Here is a 21,922-nt window from a genome sequence, read left to right as displayed (position 1 = left end):
TGAGCACAGAAGGCTAGCAGCCTAGCGAACAAACCGTACTCCTCCCTCTAGTAGCAGTTAGCTTGCTAGCGAGCGAGCTAGCTACCGTCCGTGCTAGCAACAACTAGCTAACCATAGCTATGCGTCATTAAACGTGACTTAAAACAAAATAATGCAACTTCCACTCGTAGTTTCCGTCGGCACAAACAGAACATTGTTGTCGATGCTACTCACTCATTCCAAAAGACTTGGAAGATTTTCATCTTTCTTTAGGAAATTGTTGCGATATTTTCTTGCCATGTCGACTGTGCAGCTTAGCTGCTGCCGAGGTTTGGGGAGGGTGTCAACTCGAAAACAGTCTCGCTAGCCGGTTACAGCTAGCTGGGCGAGATGCGCGTGCGTGTGCGTATGTGTGTGTGTGTGTGTGAGTGATTGCGAATGGCGCCCTCTGCTGACAATGAGCCGCATGCACAGCCACAAACACAAAACTGAGCAGCATCTGCCAGAGTCTTGATCACATCTGGGGGATTGTGACAACTGGCAAGCAGAGCAGTGTCCCAATTAGGCTGCTGTGCGCGATCGCACATGTGTGAGTGTGTGCGTGCATGTGCATGCGTGTGTGTTTGTCTGCGCACATACGTCTATGAAAACAGACTGAGAGAGAGAGAGTGAGAGAGAGAGAGAGAGAGAAAGGGAGAGTGAGCTGGGATGAGTTGACACAGAGGGAGGGATCAGCTGTATTGACAAATAAGACGACAGTTGTTTTCACGAGGCAAGATTTGCCCTATATTCTCCCAAACACCATCATCCATATCCTTTGGATCATCGGGTGATCTCAGGCGTGACCCGAGACTGTGGGGATGCCTCTTTCAGCAGGGAGCCCATTAAATACATTTTAGTTTCATTTTTGTCTCGTTTTCATTGGCTTATTAGGCTCCTGTGTGCATTAGGAGGAGGAGGAGGAGGGAGTTGGTGTGTGCGCTCTGCACTTACGCAACAGAGAGCTCCACTCGGTAACGGGTTCTCGAGGCAAGGACTAAATTAAAGCAGGCATTTTTTCTTTTTTTCCCCCCCTTTTTTTTGTATTCCATTTTTGTCTAATCCCACTGATTTCTGAAGGGATTACCGGACCAATCATGATTGAGAGGCCGCTGGATCGCCTGACGCTGCCTGGACGGAGAACTGTGTGGACCAGCGGGTGAGAGCGCAGCGCAAAGGGAATCTGGAGCCGCACTGAGAGACGTCATCGGGCTTCCTCGTTGTTTTTTCTTGTTGTTGTTATTTCGGGGAACATTTTTTTAAAAAAGGGGGGGAGGTGGGAAGTTGTTCCGCTTTTTCTTTTCTTGCTCGAGCGACCAGACTTGACGATGCGCGCTGCAACATCTGCACGTTTTCGTGCAGCTCTGCGAATAAATGGGAACTTGCATGTTTTGCGCCTGAACTGATGGCAACTTTCTCACGATGAGCAACGCTGGAACTGTGCTTTGAAAGGACACCATCCTCACTAAACATCCAGGTAGATTATGCACAATGTGTGTCTTTTCGCCTGTTTATGTAACTAAATCTGGCTCAAGAGGATGTTGTGAAGCTGACTTTGTTCAAAATGTTCATTATAATTTCTCAAATTGCCTTCTTTTGCAAGGTGCTGTGCAAATTATCTACATAATATCACAGAATTTTAAGATTTTTTAATGTCTTAAGGCTAAATAATGAATTTTTCTGTGCTCTCTTATTGATAATGGATGACCGATTCACAGTGAAAGTTTATTTCCAGTCTGTGTTCTGGTTAACACAACGTTTATAATATTGTTTATTCGTGCCTGGGGCTCAGTTGCAGGCAGCAGTTGCTTATTCTCATTCTGACGGATTATCCTGTGCGCTGCAAAGTAATCAGTGGATAAGGCAACGTGACTGAATCCACATTACATATCTCCTCACCCGGCAGATCAGATAAAAAAGAAGCCGGTAATAGAAATGTAGAACAGTTTTTAGAGACATGTTTTTTTCTCTGCATGCATATATAAAAAAACTTATTTTTATCATCTTTAGGATCTGTCTGGACTTTCCTGTGCATGACCGGCCAATGGAGGAAGAGAAGGTGGTTGATAATAACCAAGCACAATCCAGTCCCCCTGTGCCCGCTGGCCTTCCCATCAACTGGGGACTCATCACCGGCCCTGTCCAGCCCGTTCTCCCCTCACCCTCTCTGGGCACCCAACTTCCTCCTCCTCAGAGCTCGGCGGTGCACGCGCTGCAGACAAAGGTGAAGTCACTCACACAGAGGAGGACAAGAGGGAGAGACAGAGAGAAAGAAAGGTTTGACGCCGAGGTTTTAGTGAGCGGTCCGGCTGGGATTTCATCCGAAGTCTTCCTCAGACAGCGGCCCAGAGGCAAGGGTCAGCTGTCTCTGCCGTCTTCCTCCTGGCGCTCAGGTGCAGCGAGGATCTTGAGCAGCAGTGATGAAGAGGAGGAGGTGGAGGTGCAAGTTAGGTTGGAGATCCACAGTCCTCCAGCTGACGCCAAAGGAGAGCAGGTGTTCCAGGAGGTAGAGGAAACTGAGGGGGAGAGTTCAGAACGAAACTATGGTCAGCCTTGTGGGCTCGGGGAGGGTACCAGTCTGGAGAGTCTTCTGTCTGATAACTCGAGCAGCAGCAAGGATGACCCATCCCCTCCTTTTCCTCATCCTCCTCCTCTACCTGTGCTCTCCTCCTCATCACCTGCTACCACCTCTGCTGCTACAACATCCTCCAGTTCATCCTCCAAGTCAACTAGACATTGGGCACCACCCAAAGGCTTCTGGAGGGTGGCACGTCCTGAGACATTGCTCCTTAATGGTGTCGGCCCCAACAACATCCCCCCCACTGTACCTTTGAAGGACTATACTCAAACAGAAGCGCTGGCAGGGCCTCAGAGGAAGCCTAAGCCAGCCGAAACTGGCACCAGGAGCGACGTGGGTACTGCAGTGGATGAGTGCGATGAATCATCTTTATTCAAATACTCCGACAGCGTGGAGTCCTTCTTGGAAAGGTGTGAGCAGAAGGAGACAGACGGCAAAGGCATGTGCAGTTCAGACAGTTGGGAGAGCGTGTCTTCACAAACCGGGCCGCTGTCTGCCGACGAGAGACTGAAGGTGAAGCAGCGGGCTTACGCTAAGTTAAGGGAAAGACAACAGAACTGCAGGGAGGAGAGAGACCAGAGCGGAGAAGAAAGTGGTCGCTACCATGAAGATACAACAGACAGAGTGGATTGTAAAGGTAGGTCTCTTGAGGGTGATGGGTGAAGACATAAACGGGCAAAAGTTTGACTGAAGTGTTTGAGAGATCAACTTGGGATCGAGTCACAACTAAGTTTGTAGGAAAGAGAGCCGAAATGTCAGTCCTTCCCTAACCTTAACTAAAGTGAGTCCTATAGATTGCATTTCCTGAACATTTCACAAGCTTTATCTATACCTAACCTCAACCAAAGTGTGAATCTGAGGCGCAACATCTATCTGGGAAGTCTTCCTTAGGAACTGTTTGGAGAGGGGAATGGCCTTTTCAGAAAAATACCTCATAAATGGTTGGACCGTCTGTCTGTCGTCATCTATCATGGGCTAACTTCAGCCAAAACGATCAACAGTAGGAGCAAGCTGGTTGATCAAAATCCTCCTGAAGCCAGTCGAGAAAAATCTTTTTCCATCGTTGAAAGCCTCCAATGCCGTTCTTTGCTCTTCTTTCAATGATACATACTCTTTTGTTCTGATAAACTGATGTTATAGCAGCTAGCCAACTCCTTGAGGAGCCACCATTGTCGTGTCTCTCGCTGGTTGTATCTTTAGCCGCCAGTTGTTCCTCAATGGTATGCTGATCGTTTCAACTACTGAGTGTTTCGGCACAAATGCATAGCTTGAAGCCTGGCAAGACGTAGTAGCCTAATCTCGCAAATCCATCTGCCTCACAAGGTGACCAAAGTGCTTTTGTTGCCTAAACGCAGCCACAGACTGGAAGCAAATCCTGGAATCTGGTTCAAAAGTCATGGACTTTGTACGCCCTCCATCCGCCCCGACCACCTCACTCCCACTATAGAGCAGTACACAATTTGTGTTCCCTCCTCCCCATCTTGAGGTGGTTTATTTTTAGTTTGATGAAAGGATTGTGTAACATTGGAGGACAAAGTGTTGTAAAGATGCCGACTGTGACGTTAATCTGACTCTGCTCTGTTACATTCTGTTGTGTGAGTTTAAAAAATCAAACAAAAACAGGCATTTGTTAACTTCAGGCAATGGATTCGGTTTATCCTTTTTCTAAACAAGTGGCTCAATCACAGTCTTTTGATTGTGATTTGCAGCGCCACTGTTGGTGTGGTGAACGCTGTCATGAAGCTTTTCATAATGTTCATGTTTTGGCTGTTGTCCAGCTTCCACAACCATTCAAAGTTCCTCAAACAAGGCTTCCTCTGTCTCCCTGTTATGTTACATAGAAACTCAAAATGCAACCTGGCTGATTCCCGGTTTTGAACAGATGTCAGATGTGCAGATGTGCATGCGGGTGTTGCTATTATTAGCAGTCAGAGCAGTGGGGGGAAGTGTCCCTGCTTCTTTATCTCTGTCTGTGTGCTAATGGATGTTTTCCTATGCATGTGCTGTGACAGATTAAGTATTTTCCCAGAGTATAACACTGTATATGTCTCCTCTGTGCATGTGTCAATATGAATAGAGTAAAGTATTGCAAGACATATGGGATAATCCATTATTATCAAGTGATTTTCTCCCTCTCGTCTCTGGGAAATCAGCCGTTATCTGTCTGTCAGTAGTTGCATAACCTGTGTGTTTTTGACTGACATTAAGGATCAGCGTGGATAACCTATTACACTGTCACAGAATCTAATGGTATAACGGTTTATGAAAATCCTTATGATCATACGAAGACCCAATTATTTTAATACCCACATGTCCTTGTAATTCTGTCTGATGGCTCTCTTGGCAGCTTTGTTGGCCCAAACTAAGCACATTGAATAAGAACTGAGCCTTTAATAAAAAATAAAAAATATGAATTATTCACTACATTAGCTAATTATAGAGGGAAACAAATACAGGAAGTCTTTGTCGGGTTTGTGCGAATCCTCTGGAGCACTTTTTTTTTAAGCTTTTACACAAGAGTTTTGTCCATATCAGATGTACTGAAATTTGCACTTTTCCTGTTTTACGCCAGTCGCAGGTGCTCACGGGGTGTCGGACAGCTCAGACTCAGCCGTTCTCGCTCAGGAACTTGAACCCTATCTGAGGTGAGCAATGCAATCCTTCTTTAAGCGCCTGACAGGGGCGGCGACATACAACTCCTATGCTCTATTTATATCCTCACCTCTCATAAATTCAAGTCTTACTGCTGCGCACATGGGAATTTAGAGTCTATTCTTTTTTTTTATTTTCACGGTTTGAAGTACCTTGAGTGTCAAAGAAGCTGCAGAACCCTGCACAAGCAAAACAAATAGTCTGACAACAAGGTTGACTAATTTTCAAGAGGTGATGCAGGCATGAAATAGGATATATTCATCAGGGAACATATGTATAAGATGATGAATATTAATGAAGCTGAAATTTTACTCAAATACAATTCAGAAATTAAGCTCTCATTTGCAAGGGATTTGCAAAATGGGATATTTAACAATAGGGATAAATTGTTGGAGCTGAGACTCCAGACAGACTTTAGTCCATTTTTAAAGCAGTCATATTTTAAAGGAACGAAATGTAACTCTCTGAAGAAAGACTGTTGATTGTTGAATCTCATCCGCAGATCATGAAATACTGACAAGAGCCCAACCGAACAGAACATAATGTAGAAAAAGATACTCTGGGTTTTTATAGTTATTAACACCCAGTAAAGTTTACGTTTTGGACAATAAAGTGTAATGTTTAACTGCAAAATATCCTGCATTTGTCTTCATTGCAAAAAAATAAAAACATGTATTCTGTCTATACAAGAATATTGGCTGATATATCCATATTGCAACAGTTTTATTCCCTCATATCCGTATCAGCACATCCCCAAAATTCCATTTTTGGAATTTGATAAAAAATTCCAACCCAAAGTGGCAGTATTTGACAATTTGGGAATGAGAATGAGACGGCATCAATGTATATGTTGCATTTTACTGCAGTAGATGTTTAAGGTTGAGCTGATTTTAATTAGTTTATGTTCTGTTGGCTAGTTTAATCTACAGCAATGGGTTGCAAGAGTTTTTATTTAGTTCAAGAAGGAAAATAATTTCTCATCCCATGAAAAAGGAACATGTGATCTTTTAATGTATCAGAAACATTAAGATCTAAATCAAGATCTATCTATCTATCAAAATTTGGAAATATATGTTTTTTACTGAAAAGGAAGTGTAACTAGTAACTATAGTATAAAATACAATATTTGCCTCCATGATGTGTTGGACTAAAAGTATTTAGTTACATAACATGGAATCATCATCATCATAAATCATTACTATAAACATGCAGGATAAAACACTGGATATTGGCAACTGAAACAGGCTGCTAATTATGTGTTGTTTGTCAAACACTGACATGACAAACTGTAATCTATTGAAACATAATATGTTTTCCTCTTGATACACAGGAGAGAATGAATCACTCTCAGTCCATTACAAGGATAATCCACATGGCTGGTGTATCATGCTATCTTTATCACTGGGCCAGGGGATAAAGAGAAGTACAGACGATGAAGCACAATGCAGAGCAGCTTAGCTGCTGGGCGTGAGGATAGATGGATGGATGGATGACGTTTCTCTCTGCCACTCACTACCACTTCCACACCCCAGTCCATCTATCTGATATTACATAAGGCAGCTTAGGAAGACGCAGCTTGATTCACTCTATGTTAAGTCACTCTGTGGGGAATATGATGTTGGTGGATATGTCACAACATGCAATAATCTTTGCACAGTTATAGACTTTATTGAATAATACATTTCACCCAGTCAGATACAGCCTAGTCTTATCAACTCAATCCATTCCCATGCTGTCTTCATGTCAAAAATGACCTTTTTTTCCCTCTTTTTTTCGAACATCAGGTCACTTCTTGTAATAACTGATGAGCTTCCGCTGAGCCCAAGACACGAGCAAGCCAAGCTTCTCCTGGAGCGAGCACGACTCAAGGCTCGCTCCAATCACATTAAAGGCGATCGCCCCAGCAGACGCTCCCACTCTGATCAGAGATCAACCTCGTAAGTTGGCTACAGCTACTTCTGAGGGCTATGACATCCTACGAGTTACATATTAGAGACTGCGAATGCCCCACTTGTGCCAGTTTTGCAAAGGCATGCATGGGTATGACTCAATGGTGTGATAATAAGTTCCATTTTCTCACAAGTTAATACCTTCTTTTGAAATTGCTTTGGTGATCCAACTGCCTCTTTCTTTTAGTTTCCTGTTCATCCCTCAATTTCCCAACCGTGTGTCTTCCTTATCGTTTCCTCTGCTTTGCCTATCCTTCTTTTTTGCACTTTGCAACCTTTGGAACCAGGCTGTGATTTGTAATAACAAATCAGAGCTGACAATGTTGAGAAAATGTTTGGTGTTTATGTATTATTTGTCACAGATCAAATCCCCTTTTATCAGCAGAAAGCATCAACTGTGCACAGCCAACCTGATAGGGTTAGGGTTGTGAAATGTACCTGCAGCAGCTACATGTACTGTATGTGTCACTGCAATTTATTATGTCAAGAAATAAAAACGGTTGCCATCTGAAATGCCCCCAATAGCATACGTAATTGTAATAAATGATTTTATCTAACTGGTCTATTCCTGAGAGATTCCTGACATTCAGTTTCACTGTCATGCTCATTCTTGCTTTCATATTGCTTCACTCTCAGGAGCTACTAGCTTACAAATGAATGAACACATGTGTAAAGAGCTGTCCACACCAAGAACCATAACTATAACAATAACTATTAATCAGTCGTGACAGAAACACTGGCAGCCAATCAAAACTCCTCTGAATTTACAGGGCGTCTTTTTCACAATACATTAAACACTTACATAAAACAAAATTAGGGTCTTTGGTGCTGATGGGTTTTTCTGACGTTGATTTGTCTTTACTGACGTCCTCTCTTTGACAATCAGCAGGATAATTGATGCTGATCATGATTCAAATGACATCAACTCTTATCTCCTCTCATCTTTGAAAAATCTTGTGAACCCTTATCTTTATAGTTTTCTTTTTGTTTCTGGGTTAGGGTTAGGTTTAGGTACAGTACTAACAGGTCATCAATATCCATTTTCCGAAGCTGCCCACCCAGCTACCGTTCATTTTTGACCAAGGTGATTTGGGTGCTTGTTTGGAGCCAGTTCCTACTCTGGAGCCAAAGAACTAGCTCTTGGCCAGGAAAACTGATTCCAGATCAGCACCAACACTTTGCTAAGCTAAGACGAAGAACCACTTATGTCAGGGGCTAGGTGCAGTGTAAACGTGACAAAGGGACAACTAAAATCACTTACGCCAGCCATTTTATAAACAGAGCTAGTGTAGAGTGAGCTGACTTATCTACAGGAGATTAAACCAAAGATTTTCTCTATGGACATGAGCAGCAGTGGTCTGAGGACCAGTCATGTTTGGATGCAACTGTACCAACAAGTACTTTTTGTTTTTTGGAAAATAGGAGACATACACAATGACTGAATGATTTGACTCTACGGTGGCTCCCACCCCCATCGAAAATCAAAGCTTTGCAGGTTCTAATTCCGAAATAGCACTAGCCCCAGCCTTTAACCAGCACTTGGTTTGCTTTGGTCAGTAGGGGGTTTAAGAGACAAAATAAAATGTCTTTAATATGCACTTCTGTGGTATTTCTTGCAGAAAGAAGCAGCATGCTGAGTCTCCCCATCCAACGCAAGTGCAGAAAGCTGTTCAAACCAAAGAAGATCTTACAGCTCCAACAATATCTGGTCCCCTCCTCGTCCCCAACCAAAAAGACACTTCCCCCGGAGAACAAGGTGGTCGATCCAAACGCTATGGTTGTTCGCCCACACGGGTACGCTTTGAGGATGAATCAGAGAAAGAAGCAGAGTCCCGGTACTTGGACAGAATGAGACAGCGAGGCAGGTCTGGGATGCCCAAGTCAAAGAGTAAAGAAAGTAATACAGATTCTAGCAGCAGTGGTTCAGAGAGGAGTAGAGGCCATCGAAGTGTCTCCATGCCGCCACCACAGAAGCAAGAAGATGTGGTTGTCAGTGGTGAACCCACAACGGTGATTAAAGAGATAATAGTGCTGGTGAAGAAGTGTGAGGCATGTGGCTCTGTGGTTAGGGAACCTCAGCCTGTCTCATCGACCACAGACCTACAGAGCGCTGAGCCACAGCATCCAGTCAACCCTGAGGATCCACGAGGAAAAGCTGTTCCTCAATGGGTGCCTCCAAACAAGCCAGAGGCAAGTACTCGCCCCAAAGCTCCTCTGACTGTCACTTTTGCCGGAGCTTACGTGCTGGGGGAAAATAAAGAGAGCAGCACAGGGTGGAAGTCATCAGGGTTTGGGAAACTCAGGAGAAGGAGCAGGAAAGGAGAGAGTCGGCTAGAGTCGGGCCATGGTCCTTACGGTCCATCCTGGGCTCAGCGGCGAAACTCTAATCCCAGGAACAGGGTCAATTTGAGCAGAGCCGTTTCCTTCGCCCCAGGTAGCCCCATCGATCTGGAGCCAAGTTTACTCGAGGCCTCGGGTGGACAACCACCTGCCCCTGCTCTGCCTATAAAGTCAGCCCTAAAGTCGAGTTCAAGAAACCGCTCTGCTGCAGGTCAATCCACTGTTCAGTTTCAGATGACTTCAAATCAGGGAGGTGAGGGAGGATCCCAGGTCCTCTTGGACTCTCCAGAAGCAAGAAGGGAGTCTCCGGTGGCTTTGACCCAAGGTACCCCTGCAACAAGTAACCCAGTGCCCTGTATCAGGCCCTCCACCCTGAGATACTCCCCAGCCCGAATAGCCACTGACCTGCCAGCTGCTGAACTCTGGGATGCCACTCCAGATGGAACAGGTGAGTGGTAATCTGTCAGTTATCTTCACAAAGTGCTAATGAAATGTTTACCCTATAAAATGACAAAAAATAGTGAAGAATGCTCATCAGATTTTCCCAGAATACAAACTGATTTCTTCAAATTGCTTTTTTTCCCTAAGCAATAGTCCAAAACCCGTAAGACTCCTGGTTTACAATAAAACAATGCAAAGAAAAGAAGAAAATCCTTTAAAGCTATAAGTTTCAGCTTTCACGTTTCATGGGCACCCTGTGTATATAGAACAACAAGAGCAAGTCAGAAAATACATAATACAAAAGCAGTACATGTCAATTATACATATAATATGTATGTAACACTTATAAAATATAAACAAACCACAGTACAAGCACCACATGATTACTTGTCACACAGAACAGAGGGGAAATATTTGAAGTCATTCTCTGACATCAGCCTTTTCACCAGCAGGTCTGAGTGGAGACCTTGGTTCTGGTTCTGAGTGTCGTCCTGCTCTGCGAGGCCTCGCTATGTCCCGGGCAGAGGACCTCAGAGCTGAGCTGCTGAGAGCAGAACATTTGAAAGCCGAGGCCATATGGGAGGAAAACTCTGACGGGTCCAGGTAAGCCAAGATAACAGCGCTCTTATGATGGCTTAGAAAATAAATCCCTTGCCCCCACCAACGCTGTTCCCAAAGGCAACTTGAGCGTGCCAGACTGGTAGCGGTTAGGAGATTAAAACCCTGACCTACACTCCGCAGGATGTTATTGTTCAAAATATTCTGTGATCATCAAGGCAATCCTGCCCTCTTCTGGTAATGAAGGGCCCTATTCATTGAGGCCAGAGTGATACAATCATTAGCAAAATAAGCGTTGTAACAGCCTTTGGTGTGTTGATTGTCAGTTTGTTCAGTTTTTATCATTGTTTCGTAAAAAAAGAATATCAACCCAATCACCACAGTACTGGTTTCCATTTCTGCAAACTAAAGATATATTGAAGTTTTCAATTGCTTTATGTTTATGTTACTTAAAGGTGTAGTTCATTAAAACATTGTGCTTATGCTCTGGTTAGGTTTAGGCACAAGCACCACTTGGTTAGGGTTAGCAAAAGGTAATTTTTTTGCTTAAAATACCTGCTTTGGTCACCACGTACACAGCTGGAGATGTCACGAGATCTCTTTAAAGACATGCAGTGTTGTCGGCACAAACAAGACTTGAAGTCTTGGTTGTGTCACACAGTTGCAAATATTGCATGTTCACTTGAACTGCGGTCTATGGTTTAGCACTCACACCTCTGACACCTCCACAACTATCCTCCTCACCTCTCAGCAGATCATAAGAATGTAATGTGAACATGATTTGACACCTATTGTCAAAATGTGAATATGGTACATAGCCTATGACATGATGACATGTGTGCCAGCATTAGTCCATCCTGGCGACTTGGCTGAATAATATTCATTACTTTGCATCCACAGAAAGCTGGATGGACGGCCGAAGCTCTTCCTGCGTCGCTTCTTTTCCTCCATCGGTCTGAACAGCGTTGGTAGACTGGTGAAAGGAGGCCGCTCCAGCAGCATGGAGCAGCTCAGTATACCCACCGCCCCCCGGGTCAGCTCTGCTTCTCCGAGCCCCACGCGCAGACCACAGCCTACCATCCGCATTCAGAGGACGCCCTCACTGCAAACCCTGAACACGGTGAGAGAGAGCAGCGAGCGGTGTTTTGTTCAGGACTCATGCACAGCTCGGTCATTGTCTTTTCTTTTATTTCTCCACATCAAATAGATGTGATTTTCCTCCATAAAAAAGGTAGGCCGTGGGGAGAAAACATCTTATTTACATTTCTTTAAACTTCCAGTTCGGCTTTGAAGTGCCTCTCGCTGCTTATTTGCCACAGTGGACCCACCACGGCTTTGAAGTTTTACCAGCCTCTCCGCCCGACACTGGGAGCACAAATAATGCATTCCAGGTTGTCCGTGTTTCCTTCCACTTTCTTTGGAAGCGGGCCTTGTTGTCCTCTTGGCAGCTGCAAGAGTACACGAAAACAGACGTAAACAACGTTCTATTCCAGCCAATCACAGCCTCTATTAGCATAATGTGCGAGTTCTGCCAAGCACACACTTGTTAGTTTTGGAGGGGTGTCACAGCCAAAACATTTCCACTTCCAAAAGCTGATCTGGTGAATTTTGCCCGGAATGAAAAACACTATATGTTACAGTGCCGTTTATTTGCCACTAGGTGCTGCCACTGGCCCAACTGCGAAAAGCTTCCTCTGTGCAGAGTTTAGAGAGAAGAACTGAGCGTTCAACGATACTGGGGGAGGTGCAGATACCATACGGTCTGGCACCGAGGTAAGTGTAAAAAAGAAGTAGAGAAAAGAACATGTAGTAAGATATTTTACTTCATCAGTTTGCTTATGACTACAGCTGATTTCTGTTGTTACAGCCCTGAAAGCCCTCAGCTCGAGCTACACAGAGCTCTCAGCGTTGAAGATGTACTTCCCTCCAGAATCGTACGTCCGGTGGGCCGGGTTACCCAGGCTTTCTCTGACGGGACCCTCCTCCTGGAGCTCACCAGACCCCCAAATGGTCCCTTTGGTTTCGTCATCTCAAGGGGCAAAGGTCGACCAGACACGGGTAACTTTTTTTAATCCAAATTCTCATGGTACTGTTTGACATGTAGGGGTTTGGTTTTGCAGTTTGGGTGGATGTTTTACACCCTTAGATAACTGCCAGCCTTATTATCCAGAGCCCAACTGATGCACCACCCATCACATATATGTCACAAATATATTGTACAATATGCACCGATATGAAAGCATTTTTTAGAAAAGCAGAAAAAGATTCTTGGTGTTATTTTTAAAAATTCCTTGTGAAGTTTGCTGTTTTTGTTCTGGGTAACAGAGGTTTTTGTCAAACAGTAAAATATGAGTTTCGTAACCACATTTGAGGGATTGTTGCAAAAAAAGAAAAAAAAAATTAAATGTGTGTTTACATAAGAATATCAGCCGGTATATCAACATCAGAATCTATTTTTTTCCCCAATATCGGTATCGGCTACTTAAGTTCCAGTATCAGTTTAGCTGTAATGTTGTGTATTCCTGACAAGAGAATAGATAAGAGAAAAGAAATAAAATGCCTTTGTTCAGATATTAATGCCTTTGGCTTTACTGTTAAAATTGTTAATCAATCATGTTCAGATACATCATCCAAAATGTCAAAATGTAGGGACAGTTTTGCAGACATCACATTACATATTCAAATGAATATCCGTAAAAATGTCTAATGTTGTTCTATTCAATTATACTGTACAATTGTTCCCCCCCAGGTGTGTATGTAGAGAAAGTGGGCGACGGTAGTGCAGAAGGCCCCTACACTGGCCTCCTCGGCATCGGCGATGAGATTCTACAGGTGAATGGAGAGGCGGTGGCCGGCCTCAGTATGGACCAGGTGACGCGGCTCATGACCCGGGAAAGCACCGCCTCCCTTCGGATCATGCCGGCACGAAGCAGGCAGCGCTGACATGGGCATGGTGCCCATTTCTGGATTGTAAACTCGCCTCTTTGAGACACTGATGATGGACCGAAACCTGTGGTAGACGTGAGATACTCAGTGTATATTTCATGTGAAACTCACATATCAAAATGGCTGCAAAGGACGACAAGGTTAGAGGTTCATTTCCTATTAGTGCAAAACAATATGACACTGCCAGGGACTTGGATTTCATTCATCAAATCATAAAACAACCAAATGACACATCAAAAACCAAACATATCCAGTAGAAAAGGACTATGCTAGCTAGAAACTGGATACCAGAGTGTATATTTTGATCTTAATACGAGGTAAACACTAGAACTACTGATTCAAATCCAGCATGACTACGTATGTTTGTTCTTTATGGTCACAAATGGATGAATAGAGATGATTTCATTCATGAAGTAGCCCCGTCTTAAAAAGCAAACTGCATTTATATTAACTTTGCTATCCGACAATCAAAAAAAAAAAAAAAAAAAAAGACGACAGCACTTCTCGTTTGTTCTGAATGTGATTTATTTTGCTGTTAGCAGCACACAGTGGAGAGTATAACACCCTAAACGCTCAGTGACCGGACCTGTATGTTGTCACACGGTTTTTAAATGTTGCACAGATCTGTTCCCCTTAATCTTGTTGATTACTTCAGATGATTGACATGTGTAAGGACGTGCCACAAATGTCATCTTGTCCCACGAGACACTCAAACTGAAGAGCGACCTGCACACGCACAAAAACCTTTTTTTTTTTTTTTTCAAAGTGCCCTCTCTTGCATTGCAACTCATCTAAACGGGAAAAAACAACCAAACAACCAATCATCTTTTTTTCTTATTTTTCTTCATCAGATCATATTTCCCTGCTGCTCTTGCACGATCATTTTCCTTTCACTCGTGCTGTATCACCCACTGCTTCATGAGATTGACGCTGGTTTGCATCTAAATAAAAGTCTTTTATTTTGTCAAACCTTTATTGCTGAATGTAACGCATTAACTACAAGGAGATTACAATTTCTGTCACACTGTTCTGTATCCGTTCAGTTAGATGCATGAACAATGTGTAGACTCATAATGTGGTATGCACTGATATGATATTTATTCTTAATTTGCCGTTAAAAGCTACGCTGATGTGTCAGTTTGTCTGATTTTTTTGGCCGATGTCAGACAATATGAACACGTTATTGCAGAACATAATGCAGAAAAATATGCTTGGGGCAATTTATAATGATTGAATTACCTGTTAAGTTCACTGATTCAGGACATTGATATGATTTTGGACAATAAGGTTTATTGTTAAACTGTAAAACATGCCTGCCTCTCTTATATATTTGTCTTAATGTTTGTTTTCAGGGACCATTGGAGAAAAATGTGTTCATTTTCTACAATACTGACACTTTTTACTCCCTGATTAGCTCCAAAATATCCTGTATCCTGGTGAAAAGAATGAAAAAAATAAAAAATAAAACCTTAAAACTTTAATATCTTAGATTTGCACATTTTGCATTATTAATTTGGACCCAAAGTATAAGTGCTGAGTGCTCCTCACCAATAATGATAATAAAAAATAATAATAATGAAAAAAAACTCTTGGCACAGCTGCAGTTTCCTTCCTCCATAAACTCTTAAAGGGATTATGTCAGGCTGCTGTGTGCGCACAGGATGTATAGGATGATGGTCGTGACTGCTGCCTGAACAGCTCCAACAGGTCTGTGTGAGGGTCGTGACTAATAGTAGGACTCCTTACATTATCTATCTATCTATCTATCTATCTATCTATCTATCTATCTATCTATCTATCTATCTATCTTACAACCTTTATGTGATTATTTTAAAGTTCATAAGTGTATTTGACTGTAAGCGGTGTGGAGGATCCGTTATTAGGATGTACCTGCTGCCATTCAGACAGGCCTGGACGGGCCCTGATAGCGCGCAGGCTCCGTTTATCTGATGCGACCAGGAGCCGATACGCGTTTATCTCCCGCAGCCACGACTCCTTTGCGTAGGGACCCCGAGGGAACCGCCGTCCGACACACACACACACACACACACACACACACACACACACACGCAACAGCGCGTTTATTTATCTTTCTATTTATTTCATTATTTATTCCCCTGGATCGATAAACACTCGTGTCCCCATTCAATTAAGGGGTCGTTATCGCAATTACAACCCCTCGTCATTTTTTCTCTGTCTGTGTTGGCCTATCAGTGGGCTACATCCTGCCTCAAGGCGCAGAAATGGATATAGAGGAATGGATATACTCTTTTTTTTTTCTTTTTTGATAAAAAATACAAATGAAAAAGATAGACAACCCTCTGCTATCGTTCGTTATCTTAATGCTGGATAAATGGGCTTAGTGACAAAAGGAAAAAAAACAAACCTTTGTCGGAAATATAAATAGGTCACAAGCTTAACCTGCGCTTTTGTTTCTTCCATCAAAAAAAAATAAAAAATAAATTAAAACACCTCAGCCCGGGCTACAGTAACACCACCTCACGTTGTTACAGGCCGTTGCGCTGTGCCTGTTTGCCTTTTTTTTAATGCTTTGCCCTCCACAAGCCTATATAGCCCACGACAGCCAAATAATAATGAATCATTTCATAAATAATGGGTTTAGGGGCTTATCGGGAATGAAGAGGCCGCTGCCGTGCGCTTATCTCACTCGGCCACATTGCGGCCTGTGTTCCGCTCCCCATACTGAGGAGCGCGCTGGATGCGGCGAGGAATAACTCAGCTACACACACACACACACACACACACACACACTCACACACACATATACACACTGCTCCACAACTGGCAGAGAAAAAAAAAAAAAAAAAAAAAAACCTCAGACATGGATGACCCACTCACAAAATGGCTCCACTTACACAGTAACATCAACAACACGGCTGGAGCGGTAAGTGCGAGAAAAAATACATGTCTTTATTTAAAAAAAGCAGCATGTCAGTTGTTCCTTAAACGCTGTAATTGGATTTCTATCTCATTGGTGTTACGGCGCGAGATATTTAGCCGTCATTTTCCCGCTATTGTCCGATCGGATGGGTTAAAGACTGTCGCCTCCGGGAGGTAATAACGGATGCGAGGCCTTGTTGGAGAATTCCCACAAATACAAGTGCGCTTTTTTATTTATTTTTTTGTTTTTGTTGTTTTTAAATCGGCGCTCTGTTTGTTCGTTTCGTAAATTATATTTTTTAGGGGGCATTTACTGAATTAATTACGCGCTAAAAAACACCTAACGCTGTTGTGCGCTGGATCGAATGTGACAAGGCGTTGATGTTCGGCTCTGACAACAACAGCTCTGTGGCCTACACAACCACAAGACAACAACAAGAAAGAAACACACACACAAAAAAATCACACAACCTGCTCTGACAGTCCGTGTCGACGAAAACGATCAGGTCCAAGCGATTTCGAAGCTTTACGCGGTTATTTCTGGATTTGCTGAAGGCAGGGGGGAAAAAAACATGGAGGAATTTTATTTCGACGAAGGGATGAAAGCTCTCTTCGCGCAGTGGCGCTGGCATCCACGATTTAAAGATCATTCCACCACCGAATAAAACAAAAAATATCGCTGCCAGTTTTGTTCTCGTGCGTTTTTTACGCAGAGCGCAAATGTACTTGCCTTCAGATGCGAGCTTTTAACGGCATGAACCGTGCTGGAGGCCGAGCGAGCCGCAGATAAGAGATCCAACACGCATGGATGCAGAAAAACCACAAAATAAAACTCAAAGTCAAATTGTAATAAACATGTTTATAAGTGTAAAATCAACCTGAAGAGGAAAACAATAAGGATTGTTGTCATATTCCAGCCAACAACAAGACGAGTCTCAAACCTTTAACAGCTCATCATAATGAAGAAAATGCTCGAGAATTAAATACGTTTTATGTTTATGTGTCTCATAAATGTAATAGTTTTTCTTCTATGTAAAATATTAAAGATATGTAATAATTGTGAAGAGTAATTAATGTAGCCAGCGAGCAACTACCAGGATATCATTTCTCGTTCTTATACTGTTTTGTTAGAAGTCTGCAATAATTCTAATTCTAATAATGATAATGATAAAAAAGGATAAATTAATCTTAATGCCACCGTATTAACTGCATGAGGAGCAAACGCTTGGTTATTTATCTGCCACATTTTCTCCTGATCAATGTATTTTTTTTAATCGAAAGGAAATCTTATTGTAGGACGTAGAGGACTCGAGCGAGTGGTGACGCTATCAAAATGATGGAAAAGCGGCAGCCGGAGCTTTGTCCCGGGAGTCCCGATGCAGAGTCCGGTCCTGGAAAGCGAGAGGACTCCTCCATCATCTCCAGACTGAACGGATGCAAGGAGCACGAGGAGCCGAGGAGGGGGGTGGTGGTGGAGCAGGGGGAGGAGGAGGAGGAGGACGAGGAGGAGGGGGAGGAGAAGGAGAAGCAGAGGGAGAGGGAGAGGGAGAGGATGAGGGGAGGGCGCTTCAAGGGGGTTGAGGAGACGGATGACGTTCCTCTGCAGAACTCGAGCAACGGGACCAGCATCAGCATCATCATCAACGGCGTTGCCAAGGAAACTGCCTCTCACAACGCCCTTGACCTGAAAAGGGAAGTGCCGGTGATCGAGCTCTCCAGGAGGGACGCTATAAAAGCGGTGGAGCAGAGGATTGAGAGCCATTTGGTGCCGATCACGGAACTTCGCAGACCTCCACCGCTGCCGCTGCCGCCGCCGCAACGAGACGACGCTCGAATGGTCCAACTGAGCCCAAACGCGTTCCCTGTCCCGGCCCGGGCGATGCTCTACAACCTGGCGCAGCCTCTCGCCGCCATCAACAGGTAAAGGAGGAGGCAGAGTGAACAAAAAAAAGGATGGGGGAAATCGTGTTGCTTCGTGAATGCAGGTTTCATTTTAATCATCGTGGATGTCACTGTGGAAAGTTCAGAGATGTGACGCTGCGCCTCAGGCCTCCGGCCATGCAGAGATAGGTGTGAAAGGATGCTCGCCTGAGTGAACATGTTGAAGTTATTAAGCCTGCGTGTGCCTGTGTATTAGCCAATAAATGTGTGTGTGTGTGTGTGTGTGTGTGTGAGTGTTTGTGTGTGTGTATTTATGAGAGTGTGTGTGTGTGTGTGTGTGTGTGTTTTTATAAGACAGTGTGTGTGTGTTTGTGTGTGTGTGTTTGTGTGCTCCTGCAAAGAGTGGAAGGTGGTAAGGTTTATGTGCATTGAAGTAAAAGCTGTAACTCCTGTTTTCTCACATACCTGTGCATCATTTGTCTGCTCTTCTGTTGCTGAAGTCTCGGAGGGGAGTCGGAGCAGTACAGCATGTACCCCAGCAACAGGGTAAAGCGCCGCCCGGCGCCTTATGAGGTTGAACTCGACGAGGGTAGGCGCATTTTAGATCTTTATAAGTATGGTAAGACGCACCTCTGCTGTGTCCTCCTTTTGCCAATTTAGTTCCCCTGAACGTCCCCACCTCATCTCCATCGTCACTCATCCACTGACATGGACCCACACTGTACATAATCTGAGTGTTGCAGAAGACGCCTTGCAAAAAGAGAAAAAAATTCAGCCCAAGTGTCTAACCCAGAGGAATATATGCATCATAATTCACGGCATAAATGAATGCACGCTAATCAGAGTGTCAAATACATGTACCTGCATGCCATTAAAGTAAACGCTTTTCAGGCGGATTTGGGGTTTATTTCATTTGAAACATCCTTTCCACCGCTGCCCACTCGGTGCCATATACAGGGGTGGAGGATGGGGGTGCTGCTGCCTCCATGCCAAGGTTTTACTGCAGAGTGGGCTGAAGGATTAAGATAGACTGGGTGTGTTCCAGGGGCGACAATAGCCTGGAAGACACCATTGTTGGGGGTGGGAGGATGTGTGTACCTGCAGTGGGGCATTTTATCAAACCTAAATAAAAAAAATAAAAAAACGTACATAGAATATGGAACAGGGAGCACACAGGCTCCCTCACACCCTATCAGGGGGTTTGGTATGCCAAACCAGCCATTTTTCTTGTCTCGCATTTGCATAGTATTTGGCACACAGCATTTCGTACTCATTTTTGCAAGCCTTCAGCTTCTACTCCATCATCTAACAATCCATTGTTCTAAGGAGGACAATTTAGCAACTTTAGTTCGTAGGATTTTTCAACTTTTTTTGATTTTACCAACAAGCACATTGTTTTTTATCAAAACCTCAAAATGTGCATCTGTCCTCCTGACAGTACTTCTTCCATTTATACTATTGTATTTGTAATGCTTTACTGCATTATCTGTTCCCGCTCTGCATTTCATGATATTTGTGTTACCATCTCCTGTCAACGCCTCCTGTCCTTACTCTCTCTATGTCTGTCTCTTGTCCTCCCTGTCCCTCTGCTAGCTGGCCAGCCAAAGATTGTGCGCCGTATCTTCACAAACAGTCGTGAACGTTGGCGGCAGCAGAACGTAAACGGGGCGTTCGCGGAGCTTCGCAAGCTCATCCCCACTCATCCCCCGGACAAGAAGCTGAGCAAGAACGAGATCCTGCGGCTCGCTATGAAGTACATCAGCTTCCTCTCCAACCTCCTGGAGGACCAGGACGGAGGGAGGAATGTTGGCAGCACAACTGATGGGGAAACCGGGCTGCTGGTTGGGGCCCACGAGGGGGGCCCGCAGGGTGGACCACATCAGGACACAGTGGTCGGCCTGGCCAGGGACGATCTCCTAGAGACAATGTCGCCAGGCTCCAGCTGTGGAAGCCTGCCTGATGGCGATGCCGAGGGCAGTCCCGAGAGCTTTATGGAGGACCAGGACTCACCTCCAGCTCCAAGGACTCTTACGGCTTCACGCGGGCCTCCTCTTCATCTAGCTGCTAGGGATCTGAGGCGCAATGGACGCCCTTTAGACGGCTCCAGTCGCCGATGATGCTGATGCCAAAAGACCACGGACACAACACCTGAGACTGAAAGGGAAGAGTGAGAGGGACTAAAAGAGAGGTGGATATGCTCAGGACCTGTTAGCTTTGAGTTGTCAGTGTAGGAAGGCGAATGAGGCTCCGCGTAGTGAGATAGTGGTGCTCGAACCGGATCATGAGTACGTTCCTGTCTCCACACTACACCCGAGGCGGCACTGATGATGGCTTTTGATTGCTGATTGGGATGAATTTGATCCGACAAAAAGACTTGTAAATTCTGCATGTCTCATGTCTTTGGCCGACCCACGGATCATTACTTTTTCGAAGCCCAAAGACTGGATACTCTAAAAAAAAATTAAACACGCATACAAAAAAAAAAAGAAACAAAGAACAAGCGAAAGAAACGAGACAGAACCAAACAAAAAATCAATCAAGAGACACTTAGAAAAGATTTTTGATGCACAAAAGGAAGTTTAAATCAATGCTTCGTTAATGATACTATTGATTACACTGTGGTGCAGCCAGAATAGATCCTAGAGTGCAGCGAGTAAATGCTTCTAAAACATTAATGAATAAAACCCAAGAGATTTATGCCCAGCAGATCTGATCTGTTAGAATAAAGACACAGAAGCAAGCTTTTGCCTCAGTCGGAGGCCGTAAATGACCCGATTGGACTCCATTGTACCCATGCAGTTGCGTATGTATTGTAAATAGCATCATATTTCCACTGCACAATATTAACAACAGTGACTCGAGTTCAAGTCATGTGGTTTTAAGATGTACCGTTGCGTGTTTGTCAAATGGGTTTACAAGCAAAAACAGTCTTTTAGGAGACGAGTGGAGGGAAGAGACGAGATGAACTCGGGAGGGCGAAGGCAAGCGACCGGACGTACAGTACATCAAAATGTGGTACCATTTAATTCTGTTACACTGGTGGTGATGAGAAAGCGACACACCAAAATACGGCGACAGACGAGTTTGAACGATTTCACTGCCTGGAATGAATATTTGAAATTGCTGTGGAGGTACAAAGACATGCAGTGTTTCTTAACGTGTACAAAAATATGGGTCGTATGATAAACATGAAATGACTCATACAGTCTTTTTGATATGAATGTTTCAGTGTTTTTTTTTTGTTTTGTTTTTTTTTGTTTTTTTTAACTGTAATGCAGTTGTAGTTTAGTAAGGTACACAAATAAAAATCCCTGCATTGCCGCATTTCACGTATACACATACCCGCACATGCACCTGCACGCACACACATACACACACACACTGTTAATATCATAACAACACCAGCAGTTTTCTGACAAATGAAGTTAAGTATTGCTCACTGTTGTTGGTTATTCTGCTTTTTCAGCAGGACCTAGTAGCCTATATTGGTACCTTTGGTAACTATGGTAATTTTATGAATTGCAGTAAAGGGACATTGTACGTTTGGTAATGACATATTTGTTGTATGATAGCTGTATCTATAAATATATCCAATGTTAAAATCGATGAATTTTATACAAAACCCCTGAATAAAACACGCAGAGGACAAGCCTTGTAA

General features: G+C 43.8%; 3 protein-coding genes and 1 long non-coding RNA gene across 11 annotated transcripts in view; 2 read left to right on the top strand and 2 right to left on the bottom strand.

Annotated features, from left to right (window-relative positions):
* rc3h1b (ring finger and CCCH-type domains 1b) overlaps nucleotides 1-391 on the bottom strand; it is a 15,702-nt gene extending 15,311 nt beyond the window's left edge. The window contains exon 1 of one of the 2 annotated variants that reach the window (XM_030401682.1): nucleotides 214-391. The gene's annotated coding sequence lies outside the window, so the exon portion shown is untranslated. The remainder of the gene's footprint in view (nucleotides 1-213) is intronic. The other variant, XM_030401683.1, reaches the window with a different exon arrangement.
* The window catches only part of LOC115571969 (uncharacterized), a 15,388-nt gene extending 769 nt beyond the window's left edge, over nucleotides 1-14,619 (top strand). The window contains exons 1-11 of one of the 4 annotated variants that reach the window (XM_030401679.1): nucleotides 307-1,008; nucleotides 1,099-1,177; nucleotides 2,029-3,233; nucleotides 5,169-5,241; nucleotides 7,033-7,185; nucleotides 8,817-9,985; nucleotides 10,428-10,581; nucleotides 11,437-11,656; nucleotides 12,197-12,309; nucleotides 12,404-12,594; nucleotides 13,286-14,451. In XM_030401679.1, coding sequence (XP_030257539.1) covers nucleotides 1,116-1,177; nucleotides 2,029-3,233; nucleotides 5,169-5,241; nucleotides 7,033-7,185; nucleotides 8,817-9,985; nucleotides 10,428-10,581; nucleotides 11,437-11,656; nucleotides 12,197-12,309; nucleotides 12,404-12,594; nucleotides 13,286-13,479 — 3,534 coding nt within the window. In that variant the 5' untranslated portion in view covers nucleotides 307-1,008; nucleotides 1,099-1,115 and the 3' untranslated portion in view covers nucleotides 13,480-14,451. Of the gene's footprint in view, nucleotides 1-306; nucleotides 1,496-2,028; nucleotides 3,234-5,168; nucleotides 5,242-7,032; nucleotides 7,186-8,816; nucleotides 9,986-10,427; nucleotides 10,582-11,436; nucleotides 11,657-12,196; nucleotides 12,310-12,403; nucleotides 12,595-13,285 lie in introns of those variants that run through there. The other 3 variants (XM_030401678.1, XM_030401680.1, XM_030401681.1) reach the window with 3 other exon arrangements.
* On the bottom strand, nucleotides 13,102-18,823 carry LOC115571981 (uncharacterized). Of its 2 annotated transcripts, none has more exons than XR_003982012.1 (2): nucleotides 18,730-18,823; nucleotides 13,102-13,546 (listed from the first exon to the last, which is right to left on the bottom strand). It is a non-coding gene; the product is annotated as an uncharacterized LOC115571981 (long non-coding RNA). The 2 variants fall into 2 exon arrangements; XR_003982011.1 differs by lacking the exon at nucleotides 18,730-18,823 and adding an exon at nucleotides 16,855-17,101.
* tal1 (T-cell acute lymphocytic leukemia 1) lies at nucleotides 16,234-21,922 on the top strand. 3 transcript variants are annotated; one of them, XM_030401689.1, is made up of 4 exons: nucleotides 16,234-16,387; nucleotides 17,665-18,303; nucleotides 18,765-18,853; nucleotides 19,858-21,922. In XM_030401689.1, the coding sequence occupies exons 2-4, from the start codon at nucleotides 17,717-17,719 to the stop codon at nucleotides 20,379-20,381; spliced, it is 1,200 nt and encodes a 399-aa protein (XP_030257549.1). In that variant the 5' UTR covers nucleotides 16,234-16,387; nucleotides 17,665-17,716; the 3' UTR covers nucleotides 20,382-21,922. The 3 variants fall into 3 exon arrangements, with proteins under 3 accessions (XP_030257549.1, XP_030257547.1, XP_030257548.1); XM_030401687.1 differs by having other exon boundaries at nucleotides 18,765-18,883; XM_030401688.1 differs by having other exon boundaries at nucleotides 16,246-16,387; nucleotides 17,680-18,303; nucleotides 18,765-18,883.

Source organism: Sparus aurata, chromosome 21 (genome assembly GCF_900880675.1).
Source record: "Sparus aurata chromosome 21, fSpaAur1.1, whole genome shotgun sequence".
In the NCBI taxonomy this organism is placed as follows: Eukaryota; Metazoa; Chordata; class Actinopteri; order Spariformes; family Sparidae; genus Sparus; species Sparus aurata.
This window is presented reverse-complemented; position numbering and strand designations above follow the sequence as displayed.

What these genes read in the sequence shown, in the direction of transcription:
- tal1 (XM_030401687.1), top strand. Translation starts at nt 17,717, where the DNA reads ATGATGGAAAAGCGGCAGCCGGAGCTTTGTCCCGGGAGTCCCGATGCA. An exon ending in CCTCTCGCCGCCATCAACAG is followed by an intron (nt 18,304 to 18,764) that starts GTAAAGGAGGAG and finishes CTGTTGCTGAAG; the next exon opens with TCTCGGAGGGGAGTCGGAGC. An exon ending in TTTAGATCTTTATAAGTATG is followed by an intron (nt 18,884 to 19,857) that starts GTAAGACGCACC and finishes TCCCTCTGCTAG; the next exon opens with CTGGCCAGCCAAAGATTGTG.